The sequence below is a fragment of the Procambarus clarkii genome, chromosome 6 (assembly GCF_040958095.1).
Source record: "Procambarus clarkii isolate CNS0578487 chromosome 6, FALCON_Pclarkii_2.0, whole genome shotgun sequence".
Lineage (NCBI taxonomy): Eukaryota > Metazoa > Arthropoda > Malacostraca > Decapoda > Cambaridae > Procambarus > Procambarus clarkii.
The window spans coordinates 20608038-20622585 of NC_091155.1; the positions used below are offsets into that span (position 1 = coordinate 20608038).

Here is a 14548-nt window from a genome sequence, read left to right on the forward strand (position 1 = left end):
AACCCAAGCGGGTTCAGTTGTACCTCTTCCAAGTCTGCTCTCGCCTTGTGTGAATTCATAGGTTGCTCGTCGCCCCTGCCTCTGGGTGATGATCATCCATTCTGCCTCCACCTTGCTGCCTGTTGGGTCAGGTGACACCTTCAACCCGGAGTCTTGCAGGTCTTGTTCCCCCCTGCTTGTACTTCAAATTCCTCATTCCTTGTCCGTTGATCTCAGGAAACAAGCGGCAGCTGCGTTGCATGCTCAATTCTCCTTATTGCAACAAGCCAGATTGGTTGGCTGGTTGGAGGCTCGATCTGGAGCTGCTCCGCTTCGGTTTCGGGACCAGGATTTAGGGGCATTGGTCGCTTTGACCTTGGTTCCGTACGCGCCCCACTGCGTTCCCATGTGGGAAGGAAGATCTTATGCCTAATACACACTGTCGCTTCTTATTCTGCAGCATTGGCAGACCCGCTTAATGTTGCATTCGGGGTGGATGTTACTTACACTCCGTTCCGCAAGCTTTCACGTGCATTTTTTCACCTCCGGCCTGCTCATGTGCCTCCTGAGCCTTCTTGGTTTTTGGACCGTATTCTTTCTTTTCTTTCCTTTCTTTTCTTTCCTTTCTTCTCTTCACTTTGTTGTGGCCCCCTTCAGTTCAAGATTGCTTTTGGAAGGCCTTGATTTTGTTGGCCTTGGCCTCTGGGGATCGGATTGGGGAATTTCATGCTCTTCTTTGATGCGGGGGGTTCTGTTCGTTTGATTCAAGTGGTCATTTTGTTCATTTGCAGCCTTCTTCTTTTCTGCCGAAGAATGAGATGGCAGGCTTCCGGAGGGGTTCGTTGGTTGTGGATGCATGGTTGGTTAGACTGGGGGTGCATCACGTGTTGTGTCCGGTGGCAGCTTTACGCCACTACCTGCGGGCCACTGCTTCAGTACCACGGGACACGCTCTGGGTTGATTTGATTCCCCTGGTTTCCTGTTCCAGGGCGTGTGTCTTTCAGGTTGTCTGCATGGTTATCAAGTCTAGCCAGCCTATGGTCTACCCTCGTAACTATGATGTGCGTAAGTATGCTGCCCTGGCCGATGTTTTTGGTATTATATCTTGGGTAGACATTTGGGCGCGAGGGTTTTGGAGGTCGAACAGGGTCGTAGCCACCAGGTATGATGAACATTCTGGGGTTCTTCCCGGCTGTGTGGGGCTTTAGGGTGCCTGTCACAGCCATCTGTCGCTTCTTTGTCTTGAAACCTGCAGTGCTGCCACCTCCCAGGCAGGGATGCCAGATTGGGCTACTTGTAGCCCAATTCGGTTACCAATTAAGATAATTGTATTACAATTAAAAAGCCAGCTATGCATGCCGCTACTTACTACTTTTTCGGCTACTGTTAAAAATAAGCTGGGCTGTGTATTTTGAAAAGAGAATCAATCGGGGGGAAAAAAATATTTGGCTACTTTTATAGTAAAGTTTGTGACATTTAGTTCTTCAGCTCGCGACTTTCGGCAACTCAAATCTGGCATCCCTGCTCCCAGGTAAGTCCCTCCTTTTACTTATCTTTGGGTAGTTAGCTTCAGGGAGCTGATGGGGGCTCCCCTCAGAAAACCATCATTGAGTGTAATGAAACGTCATTTTCTGAGTGAGCCCCAGAGGCTCCCTGGCACCCTCCCTCCGGTCGGTGGTTTTTCATCATTCAAGAACTAGAGTGGTGGGCTGACGGTTTCCCCTTCCTCCCCATGGGGGGGTGTAATGTTAATGAGCGGATGTGCTAGTCACACTTGTTCAAGTGCTAATAAACACTGGTGTAGAGTGTTCATTCAGAGTACGAACCTAAGAGGGTTTTAATTTTTGTAGAAGGATCCAATTGTTATTTCTGGGCTGGAGTAGGTATATTCCACTTATTTTTAAAGCAGCTGAGGGATGCTTGAATATTTTCTGTGGCATTAGCTACAATATAATATCTGCACAGTATAATAATAATAATAATAATAATAATAATAATAATGCAGGAGATGAGTCACAATAACGTGGCTGAAGTAGTTTGACCAGACCATACACTAGAAGGTGAAGGGACGATGATGTTTCGATCCGTCCTGGACCATTCTCAAGTCGATTGAAAATGGTCCAGGACGGACTGAAACGTCGTCATCCCTTCACCTTCTAGTGTGTGGTCTGGTCAAATAATAATAATAATAATAATAATAATAATGTAATAATATGATGTTCAGCATGCATAAACACTAAAATCTCATATCATCATTGTGACATTGCACCATCCAAACAAAAGGTATTTGCAATTGGAAATCAGATAATATATGTGTGCCATTTTCAAGGGAACAGCTTTTTTGGATAGGAAAAAGCCATATAGTCTTATATATTTAAACCTTCATTTTCTTAACAATTATAAAAGTTACAAACAACAAACATGTAACTTGCACATTCATACTTCATATTTTGCCGCAGTATATAGTTTGTTGCTTTTGCATGTTTACTAGTATAAAAAGTTGAGTTTAATACTGTACTCACATTTAGCAGTTTAACTGTTAAGTCACCTTGCAGATCCCAGCAGCATCAGAGCCTACGCTTGACAGAGACAACACTTTTAGAAGGAATACCATGCCAAAATCTATTTTGAAAAAGACCAATAGTTTTATTCTTCACCCTACAGCATCATCACCCATTGCTTCCCCACAACACACCCCTTATGCTACAGTCCATGCTGGGGACTCCAAGTAAGTCTGTATTGTTGCAAAAACTGCAGTTTATAAATATCACTTTAAGAAACTGTCAATTATTTTCTAAATCTCTTCACAAGTTCAAAAATGTTCTCATTTATTTTTAGTGTTACTTTTATTAAATGTATGTTATTATCCTAATTATTTTTACATTACTGTACTCTCAAAATGCTCTGCATATTAGGGATCGGGGGCAGTGCAGGATATTTGATTGTAAAGTTCGTTAAATCTTAAATAGACTTTTTTGACAAATTGATAAGGCCTCCTACTTGTAAAAATTTCAGCATTGTAACATAAATTGAATTTTTTTTATATTTTACATACAGTATTGTCATCATTTTAGAAAATCAGAATCTGATACAAATTTTAACTAAATTTACTTATAATGCACTGAGCTATCATAATAGCATCTAATTTCTAATTTATATAACAAATTATTCAATTTATGTCTAGTTATCATAAAAAATATTTTTTACAATTCATTGTGTGGGGGGACAGAAAGCCAGGGTGTATTCATACACGTTTGGCTTATATCAAGGTTCCCCCCCCCTGCCCCCATCTCCCCGAGGTCGAATTACTGACCCCCATCCAGGATGCAACCCCACAACAAGCTGACTAACTCCTGAGTACCTGCTTACTCATAGGTGAACAGAGGTATTAGGTGAAATGAAATGTGCACAATCATTTCTGTCCCACCCGGGATTCAAACCCGGAATTCTCAATTGTGCGTCGAGAACGAATCCGACTGTACTACCAGGACCCCTTGCAGTGCCGCCTCCTACCAATTTTGCACCAAATTGAAGTTGTAAAAACCCAGTGTTGAATGTAATGTTTATCCAATAATGTTGAGTGTTTTGTTTACTCCATTTTCATTTTACCAGTTTATACTGCATATTGAAGTCCAGCTGCATTATTATTATCTGTTTCAGATATTTATTTTGTACTTACACTTACCTACCTCCACTTATATCAGTAATAAGCTCAAGACATTTATATTTATTCAATGATATTAGATATCAGTTTAGTTTCATTTATAATGCTGTATTACTGTACTTTATTTTTATAAATTAAATTTTTACTGTAATTGTTTCTTGATTTTATATTTTACTGCATTGTAATTACTTATTTTATTGTATCTAATGCCCGTATCCTAGAAGCTTAACAAATTAAATCTTACCATCTATTCTTGGAATTTCAATTAACTTAATAATCAATTTCACTCTGTTCTGATTCCTGTTTTACTTATATGTAAACAGTTTTACTTATATAAATAAAAACCCAGGCATTATACATTCTCTCAGTAAAATTAGTTATCAGTTGTCTCATTTTTATATTTCCATTTTATTATTTTTAAATTTAACTGCAGTACTTTGTATTCAAGAACATTTTTGTTTGAGTATTGTAAACAATTATTAAATTTTCATCCTTTTGTCACTAACCTCCCTCATATTCTAATCTGAATACAGTATCATTAAACAGTCTTCTCATTTCTCACTCACTTTGACCCCGAATTAAATCTGCTATCACACATTTACGATAACCAGCACAATAATCATCACTGCTGCAGTTACTACACAACAAACCATCCAAATAAACAAAACTCCAAAATAACACTAGTCTATCTGTTTTCAACCAAAATGTCAGATCACTTGATAAATATTTTAATGATATAAATACACTACTAGAAGCACTAGGTACTACATTCATTATTTTAACAGAAACATGGCTAAGTAAAGACAATACCCATCTATATAACTTAGCTGGTTATAAAGCCATTCACAACTGCAGGCCGATAAAAAACCAGCGTTGAATGTAATGAAATACCATTTTCTTGGTGAGCCCTGGAGGCTTCCTGGAACTATCGGGCTAATGTGTGATATTATTAGACCGGGGCATTAGCTATGGAATTTGACCTACCAGGGACCACGAGCCAGAACCTTGCCCCTTCAGAGAGGTTTCAGGGAGAAATGGCCCTGGAAAACCCCACCTGTGGTTGGGGGAAGTTTCTTTATCTGCCATCGACTGGGGCTAGGCACCCAGAAAGGTAAGCTTAACAAAACAAACCCCACATGGTAAGAAACTAACAATGAAAACTGAACAGAGAGGCAGAACTCCCTTCAGTCCCAAGGAAACAAGGAAACATCACACTCCACCGCCGCGTCGCTCAACTGCGTAGCCCTCCCCTCCCTTCTTTAGGGAGGGGAGGGCTGCGCCGGCTACTCAGACCTCCAGTTTGGATGCTAAGCCTCAAAATGCGAAAAACCGCCAACCGGAGGGAGGGAAGGTTGCCAGGGAGCCTCTGTGACTCACCCTAAAAATGGCCAAGCCAAGAAAGAAAGGACAAGACAACCCAATCAGAAATAGAAGACAACCTACTAAGAGAGAGAAAATGGCAGAAAGAACATCAGGAAACTTCATTTCTGTCGCCGAGACGAAGCTTTCAGGTCAGGCACCATCAATGAAGTCACCTGATCACCATACAGATGGTGATAAACCCACCTCAAAATGACCGGACACAAAAAGCAGAGGAGAAGACTGAAGATCTTTCTGGGTGCCAACCCCGGTTGATGGCAGATAAGGAAAATCCCAATCACGGGGGGTTTTCCAGGGCCATTGCTCCCCGAACCTCTGAGGGGGGGCCACGTTCTGCCTTGTGGTCCCCAGTAGGCTGAACTCCATAGACTAATGCCCCAGTCTAATATATTACACATTAGCCTGATAGCACCAGGGAGCTGTAGGGGCTCCTTACAGAAATGCCTGTAAACTATTGCCACAAGTGTGCGAAAATAAAATGTTCCAAACTCAGTTATTAAGTATTTACTAATATTTTATTGTTACAGACTACGACAAGCTTTTGAATCAGTGATAAGGAAGACAAACTTAAGAAATGGCAGTGATAAAGAAGCCCATAGCACTCAGAGTGTAAACTCCAATAATCCCAAAAGGGTATCTTTGGTGAGTTGGATTATTTTATCCATATAGTGTTGCACATTTCCATAATCATTAAAGTTAAAACCACAGTACATTATTTTATGTTTTAGCCAGGTTACATGTTGTACATAAAAGCTACTAATGATTTATTGTTATAAGAATACTTTATTTTAAGCAGCACTCTTTTGTTATCAAATTCAAATTCAAAATTCAAATGTTTATTCAGGTAAAGTACATACATACAAGGGGTGATACAAATATTGATGAATTTATAGATAGAGCTAGTACATACAATGCCTAAAGCCACTATTACGCAAAGCGTTTCGGGCAGGAAAAACACTAAAGACTAAAACTTAATACTACATATAATTGAGATTAAAGTATAAAATGTGTTGAGAAAATAAAAAAATAAAAAAGGGGGTTACATGGCAAAAGAACAGCAAAAATACAATTTGGTCAACAAACAGCATTGTTTAAAAATAACAGACATGGGTTGACATTATAGGGGTAAGGTAGGTTACAGGGAGTTAATTAGGTAGTGCTTAGTTTTTATCTTAAACTGGTTGGGAGAGGTACAGTCTTTAACATGATTGGGAAGGTCATTCCACATTCTGGGTACCTTGATTTGTAGAGCATTTCTAGTTTGATTAAGTCGTACTCTTGGAATATCAAAAAGGTATTTGTTTCTGGTGTGGTGCTCATGGGTTCTGTTACAACCTTCAATGAAGCTTTTAAGGTCAGGATTGGCATCACAGTTCAGTGTTTTATATATATAATACACATGAGAGGATGTGCAGTGACTTAATTTATAACATATTCAGAGATTTGAGTCGGGGCACCGAGTGATGTCTGGGGCCAGAGTTGGATATTGTCCTAATAGCAGCTTTGTGCTGAGCAATTAGAGGACATAAATGACTTTGGGTAGTAGGACCCCAAGCACAAATACCATAGTTGAGATATGGATAGATGAGGGAGTAATAGAGCATCACCAGGGCAGGGCGGGGTACATAATATCTGATCTTAGAAAGAATGCCAACAGTTTTTTTTTTTTTAACTTTTTTTTTATATATTATGAATGTGTCCCTGGAAATTCAGCTTGTGGTCAATGAGGACGCCAAGGAATTTTCCATCTACTTTGTTACAAATTTGGGTATTATTTATCCTGAGATTTATTTGATTTGAGGATTTATTGCCAAACAAAATATAATATCAGTTAATAGTTGAATATTATTCATACATTTGTACATAAATCATTGCAATCATCTCCAAGGAAGTTGATCTTTGGTGCCCATGGATATGCTAATGTTAGAGGAGCTAAGGTAATCTTCCTCCTATTGCTGGTTCTTTTTTGGAGAGAGCCCCTTGTGGCTCCCTGAAGCTATCTTCCTGACATTGCCTCATACTGAACGATTACATCAGCTGTGGCTAGTTCTGTTAGGCCTAGCGGGGACCGGAGTCAGTACCCGGCCCCTACAATGGTGCAGAGACAATCTGCCACCTCACCAGAGAAAGCCTCCAGAAAGTCAGCACAGCTTTACAGAGGACTGGAGGTTTCACAGAAAACACAGCCTCAAAAAATCGCCAAAGAAACTACTGTACTGGCAACAAGTCACACGGAACAATGGATTCACTCAAACTCGAGACTAATTAATAACAGGCAGTCTAGCCCCCTACTCCCAGCTGGATTCCCAAGTCAGTTCTATTCCTGATGTTGGTATCACAACAACTTGTAGTGTTTCCAGTCATGTCAGCATTTGGGCCAGACCCAAAGCTTCAAGCTAAATTCTAGCCATCGTTGGACTTGTTCTTGTTCTGTGGGGGCTATATGCTTTATTGTATTGGTTGCAATTTTACTGTTGCTTTACAAGCGTGTTTTGAATTTGGCTTGTCGTGTGGGCTTAGTTCTTTGGCCATTTTGGGCTGCATGTTCTCAGGGTTTTCTTCCCTTTGTGCCTGCTAATGATGCCCTTGCAGAGCCAGAGTTACCTTCTCTGGCATGTTCTGGGTTTGTCTCTGAGGCTGAATAGAGAAGGGGTGGTCTCTTCCTCATCAGCAGCAGGGATAGTTGCACCTTCCAGTCTTACCGGGGTTTAGAGGTGCTTACATTCACAATTGCCTCCTGGCCCCAAGCCCTCTCCTTAGGAGGACATCATCATCTCGATGGTATTGGCCAGGGACTTTTGTTCTACCTGGGGACTTAGTGGCAGGCTTCCAGGGTTAAGGGGGAGCCTGAGGAGTGCCCTTGGGTGCTCTTCAGCCATGATTTGTTCTTGGTTTCCTCTATGGAAGATCTTAGGTTGAGGGGGGATCATTTTTTCTTATCCTGCTACCATGTATGTGTTGGATCGTTAGGCTGCTTCCCATTGGGTATGTTTCTGGGATCCACTTGGCAACTCCTGTTTTGTCTTTCTTTCTAAGGTTACCATCATGCTGCACTGCACCTTTGTTGGTAAATAAGGATTTGCTTTAGTATCTCCTGCAATATTCTGACCTCTTTTCTAGGATGGATCCTGGGTCTTTTGAGTGTGGGTACATTTCCTTTTTTTTTTGGTTATGGTATGAGGTCTCGGGCTCATCCTGGCTGGTTGACAACCCTCTTCTTTCCTTGGGGTCTTGGCAAAGGTTCATCCTATGTGCTTAATTGGTGGGAGGTGAGCTCTGTCTTTCATTGCTTTCTACACAATTTGCTCCACTTCACTCTTGCCTCTTTACTCTGGCGCTTCCCAAGAATGTGGGCAAGTGGCAGCTGCATGTGCAACAACCTTTGCTTTCTGGGGCTTTTATTGCAGATGTCCCCAGGGTGCATTCGAGACCCTGACTGTGGTCTTGCAAGTCTGGGTCCTTGAAGACAGGCTTACTGAGCATTTCCGTGAAGACGTGGCTTCACTGGGGTTCACTCCAGGTGTGGAGGCCTGGTAACCTGTGGTTCTAGTCTAGGTGGCTGTGACAAAGATGCTCACCCCTCTCCTTCATGATACGGAGGTGGTATTTTATTCTGCCTGCCATATATTTTATTTCTGGAGGCTTCCTCTGGTGAGGTGGTAGATTATCACTTGCTCTCTGCACCTCTGTAAGGGGGGTGGTCACATTCAGGCTCAAGTCCCCAGTAGGCCTAACAGAACTAGCCATGGCTGATGTGACCTTCTAATATAAAATAATCTCAGGAACATAGTTTCAGGGAACCACCGGGGTTCCTCCAGTAACTGCCATTTCATTACATTCAATGGTGGGATTTTGGCTATGTACTATAGCACTGTATGTGAGTGCTGAGGTAAGGTCTCTCGTCAATATAAGATACATTTATTTTAAATTGAAGTTCCTATTCGGTTTGTTTACATACATAATTTATATAAATTTGTCCTGTGGTAATGAATTTTTCTGAAAGTATATTTGTTAATTTCTATTTCAGCCGATGGAACGAATGGTAGAGATGACTCTAGAAGAGCAGCGTCGTTGGGAAGAAGAGGAACTCGACAAGGAGGTAGACTTTAGCAAGTGTCATATTGATCCTGCACCATTTCAACTTGTTGAGAGAACCTCACTTCTTAAAGTAAGTTTTGAAGAGGAGTTTACAAACTGATCATTGAGCATAAATACTATACTAGTACATTTTGTTTAAATACTGTATGATTTCCAAGAATTGTAAAAAGAATCCTTGAGAGGTCAGGGATTTCATTATATGTCTGATATCTTGGGGTAGTCCCCTGGTGGCTGCCTGATGCTACCTTCCTGACATTGCTCTAAAAGATCTCATCAGTCACAGAAGTTCTGTTTGTGCTACTAGAGACCTGAGCCAGAAGCTGGCTCTGGCTCTGGCCTAATGCAGAGGTTATGGCCTCTGCTTTATTATTCATATTTAATTAATACTGATGAACTGTATTTGTAACATGTAGAGATAACATTATTAGTATGTCACAGTAGCTTTTATATTCATGAAATTTATGTTAATGTGCATAACTTGCCGAGAGCTCCTTAGATTAGGGCAAAATTGTGCCCGTGTGTTTACCAGCCAGTTGTTCATTAGGAGGACATCAATTATGTCATTATGATCCATTTGTTAATAGCTGTACTTGAGGGTAATGCCACCAACTCTGTATTATTCAACATTTTCTTCATCTGTCCAGGTGCACTCACTGTTCTCCATGCTGGGTCTGAACCATGCTTATGTCACAGCCATCGGCAGGATCATTGGTGTCGTGGCTCTGAAAGAGGTACATTTATATTAAATTTGTATTTGTATAAGCTAATATTTCAAATGAATTTGAATGAAATCTTATTCTCTCGATTTGAAGTTTGGCGATTACAGTTAAATTTACATGTGTACAGTTCACTCCTGGTTTTATGTGATTATAATTTATGCAGATTGAACTATTAAAAGTTAAAATTAAGATTATTTAAATAACTTGCATGGTCAGTGTGCAAATCAGTGGAAACTTGCATGGTGATTCAATTTGTTGGAAACAAGTTTCATTATGTGGATTGGCCACACTTGTCATACTCACAATGTATATTCAACACTATCTCCTTAAATATTAGTTTCATCTGGATTATAAAAGTTTGCTTCTCAATGAGACTTAAAATACTGATCCAGTAATATGTTTAATCCAAACGTTCATCAGGGCTCTCACAAGGAGCAACAGCTTCAAGCTTATCGAGCCTCAAGCTCGATAGATATTTCCTATAAAACCCTTGACAATAAACAATGCTGATCACTTCTCCATGAGGTGCTTGTGAATGGTTCTCACATCAAACCTGGAGTAGACTGTACAGTAGTTCATGTTATTATTATCATTCTTTTTATTTTTTTCCTCTTTTCAATTTAATTTATGCCTTTGATCTCAATTAGTTTTAAGTTTTAGTCTTAAGTGTTTTCCTCTCCACATCTTGCCCGAAACGCTGTGCGTACTAGTGACTTTAGACATAGTATGTACCAGCTCTATCTAGAAATCCAACATTCTGTTTGTAACTCATTTTGAATGTATGTACTTTTACCAGAATAAACATTATTATTATAATTATATTATTATAGTTAGAATTTGTTTTGATTATTTATTTTTTGTTTTCTTTAATATTTATTGAATACATGTCTTTAATACAGTGTATTTCTGTGGAAGCTCCAGAGGCTTCCCGGAGATTACCAGGCTGATATGTATGTATTAGACCGTAGTATCAGTCAATTGGAGTTCTTTTGCCTACCGGGGACCACGAGCCAGAAGCTGGCCCCCTCAGAGAGGCTAACTAGAAAGGTAGCCGTAACAAAACAAACCCCACATGGTAAAAAGTGCTACATAAAAGCTGAACAGGGAAGCAGGACTCCCAAACTAAAACTAGCAAACGTCATTAACACTGTCGCATTAGTCGTCCGCACATCAGAGTCCCCCCACCCACACCCGCTGCTCTAGCTATCGGTTTGTCGACTGATGTGAACTATGGCAGTTGTTGGCTCTGGCCTGAGCCTCTAAGAGTTTTATGCCTTGTGGTGCATTTCTGCTGTGTGCGCTATACAGGCCATGAGTAATTCATCATTACTGGGGCTTCATGCGCTTGGGCTGCCTTCTCTAAGCGCCCTGTAAGTACTGCCTCTTGCGTCTTGAGGTTACCTTCCATAAGGAGTTTGGGAACCGCTTCCGTAAGGGTCTTTTCCTGCTCGGCAATTGTCCGTCCTTGGGGGCCAGCTGGGGTTTTTGTTGCCACTGTTTGGCCTTGGATAGGAAGTGGTATCATTGCTGGTAGGGGAGCAAGGTACAGTATTGTGCAGCTTGTCTCCCATTAATCACCATAGCCGATTCTGTTCCTCCTGGGGACGTGCTTTTGCGGGGGTTTTATTTTTATTTTTGTTTGTTTTGCCTGGTGGGGGTCTGCCCCCTTGGTTTTATCTACCTTTTGTTGTATGGGCAGTCCTCCACTAGGCCCCCGTGCTTGTACATGTCACAAAAGTTCAGCTTTAGCAGTTTTCTTGGTAGTTTGGGCCAACTGGTTAGCAATACCTTGCTTGGGTTTTCCCTAGCAGTCATCCTAAGGGACCCTGGGAAACCCCACTGGGATTCATTGGACCTATGGACGCGTCCTTTGGGTTCCAACTTGTCGAGTGCATGTTTGATGGTTGCTCTGTCCCCTTGTCTCAGAGTAACACTCCGTCATGCTTTTACCTCCGTCATACTTCTTGCTGGGTAAAATGACACCTTTCACCCAGAATCTTGCAAGGCTTATTCCTTGCTCGTGCTCCAGATACCCAGTCTTCTGATATTGATGTTCGAGTACAGGCAGCCTTGGTGTTGCATGCTAGATATTAGTTGCTGCAGTGCACTAGGTTGGTTGCTCACCCAGATGCCACGAGGCTGCCCTGTTTGGGTTATGAGGTCCCGGACTTGGGGTGTTAGTCATTTTGACTTTGGTTTCATCCGTGCTCCCGAGTCCTTCCGCAGTTGGTGTTGTTCGTCCTTCTCCCCCCTGCTCCCGGCTCCCAAACGTCTGAGGGTTTCAGGGTTAGGGGTTCAGATGGTTGTGAAACTCGGGCAGCTTTGGGGGCTGTCCCTTCCAGGAAGCCGGTGGAGGCATTCTTGCATGTTTGTTGTTTCTTGGGGGGAGTTCTTGGGCTCTGTTCGGTCTTGGGTTGCAATGTTTTGACATTAGGGGTTTGTAATGGTTTGCCTACCTTTCTCCGTGATACCCTTGGTCGATGGCAGACATGACATACTCTTCAAACAGTGGATTGTTCATAAGCCATTGCTCCCTGCGCCTCTCTGACGGAACCAGGTTCTGGCTCGTGGTTTCTGGTAGGTTCAAGAACTCCAGTAACTGATGCTCTAGACTAATATAGCGAATAATAGTCTGTTAGCTTCAGGGAGCCTCTTGGGCTCAACTCAGAAAATAGTGTTTCATTACATTCAACGCTGTTTTTTTTGGGGGGGGCCTCTTGGCACTACACATGCACATTAATGTTCCTTGCCACTCTGCTGCTTTTATTGTCTCCTCAGTATATTTTCCCTAATACTTGCCTTCCAGTTAAGACAAGCAGTTGAATCAACGAATTCTGGTGACTTCAGCAAGCCCAGAAGAGATAAGGGTGTTGGGGGCTCTTTCAGAGAGAGGTTTTTGAGGTCCACAATACGAAGAAAGGTTTATTAGATATTTTTGCAGTGGAATGAATGTTATGTTTGCAATGTTTGTTCCTGCTAAACTTTGTGCATTTTGTTTCGTACAATTTTCTTGTAAGTACCTATGTAACCAACAAATGACAGCTATATTTTCACTTAAATATTAATTGCTTTTAATAAAATAATTGTCTGTTGTGCCTTAGTGAACAAGAGTTTGAGAGGGACAAAGAAATGCAAGTATTTCTCCTGTTGAACTGGGACCACTTTTATTAACCTGCCCTGGTTTGCAGGTTCCAGTTATGCCATAGTGTTGATTGGAGTTCCGGTGTTTTCTGGCCGGCAGACGTTCTCTTGGTGCTTTGTTCCTAATTTGTTGTGCCCTTGCTCTCTTGGGGCTGGGTTTTCAACTGGGCTTCAAACTTCTCTGAGGGGCCATCTTTTGTGCTCATTGCTTCTCATTGTTTGCGTGTTTCCTCCCGCCTTTCCTAGAGTGTATTTTATGCAGCTGCCCTTTTTCCATTGTTATCATTGGCACTTGTGCCAGTTTCCATTGTAATCGTTTTCTTTTGTGTGATTGTTGTGCATATCTGAGCCGTTCTGAGCCGCTTTCTGTTTGGTTCTCTGGAAACATGGGGAAGCTTGGCAGGGGGGGGCCTCTAGTGGGGGGTCTTAGCCTTCACTGGTATTGCATCAGCTGCGTTCCTTCCTAGCCATTCCCATGCTCCAGGAGACAGTGGTCACTTCCTTGCTGTCTGACTTTTGGGTCATCTGACTGGTTTGGCCCTTCTTTGGTTGACATGGGCCCTGGCTCTCCTGTCCACCTCTTTTCAGCAGTGTGGTATGCAGTATCTTTTTGTGTTTGTATCATCTTGTCCCATTTAGGGGGTCTCCATTCTTGTGTACATTGAGGTGGCCAGTTTAGGCTGGGTCATCAGTGTTTCCTGGTTGGGGTAGGTCTTCTGTGGAGTCAGATGCCAGGTTTCCTGTGTTTTCCAGCTAGTTCTCCATCTGGTCAGTTCTGGGTCGCCATCTTCCCTGGGCGATCTCTCCCAGTGCCAGCCCTTCTTCACCCCTTTCCTTGAGGTTAGGGGAAATTCTTGTCCAATTCCCTTATCCTGGTCTTGCATTTGTGGCCTTTTTGTTCATTCTTGGTCTGTGATGTGTTCATTGACCCTGTTTTTCGGGGGTTCCAAGTTTCCAGGCAGGCTTCATCCTTTTGCATGTTTGGGGCACCTTGGCATACCTCTTCCAGTGTTGGTTGTAGTGGTAAGTCCTTTCGTGGGTTTTCTCTCTTCCTCCTAGTTTTGTTCTGGGATTCACTGGTCTTCGGTGCTCTAAGAAAGGGACCTTGCATGAAAGATACCTTTCAAATTTCCCACTACTTCAGCCAACAGCTCTGTAGTATGATCACAGGGAGAGATGTAAACAAGTACTAAATACAGTATTGTTAACACTTTGAGCTGCTCGGCGTGCATGCCCAAGCCCTAAAATGTGTACTGTATATGTACTCTCTTCAGTTTTCTCATGTCAATTTTCATGTTACATCGTTCATTTTGGTATGAAATTGTTCGCATTAGAATTCTTTAAATGGATATATGCATATAAGGTTAAACAAACAGGTGCGCTACCCACTGCAAACCAGAAAATCCGCCAAGCATTACCCATGAGCGCGCAGCAACCTAGCAGCAACACCACAAGGAGTACTCTGAAACCAAGCCAGCATGTACAGCTTTACTCCACACTTATCAGGTATGGGTCATATGGGTATTAGGTCATACTTATTTGGATTATAAGCCTTAAAAACTAGATG

General features: G+C 41.9%; 1 protein-coding gene across 10 annotated transcripts in view; it reads left to right on the forward strand.

The window, feature by feature from the left end:
* The window catches only part of LOC123753916 (chloride channel protein 2), a 124130-nt gene that overhangs the window by 97755 nt on the left and 11827 nt on the right, over nucleotides 1-14548 (forward strand). For 6 of the 10 annotated variants that reach the window (XM_069306183.1, XM_069306195.1, XM_069306189.1 and 3 more), the window contains 5 exons: nucleotides 2535-2707; nucleotides 5551-5665; nucleotides 9051-9191; nucleotides 9766-9852; nucleotides 12647-12760. In XM_069306183.1, coding sequence (XP_069162284.1) covers nucleotides 2535-2707; nucleotides 5551-5665; nucleotides 9051-9191; nucleotides 9766-9852; nucleotides 12647-12760 — 630 coding nt within the window. Of the gene's footprint in view, nucleotides 1-2534; nucleotides 2708-5550; nucleotides 5666-9050; nucleotides 9192-9765; nucleotides 9853-12646; nucleotides 12761-14357; nucleotides 14488-14548 lie in introns of all 10 variants that reach the window. The other 4 variants (XM_069306200.1, XM_069306166.1, XM_069306172.1 and 1 more) reach the window with 2 other exon arrangements.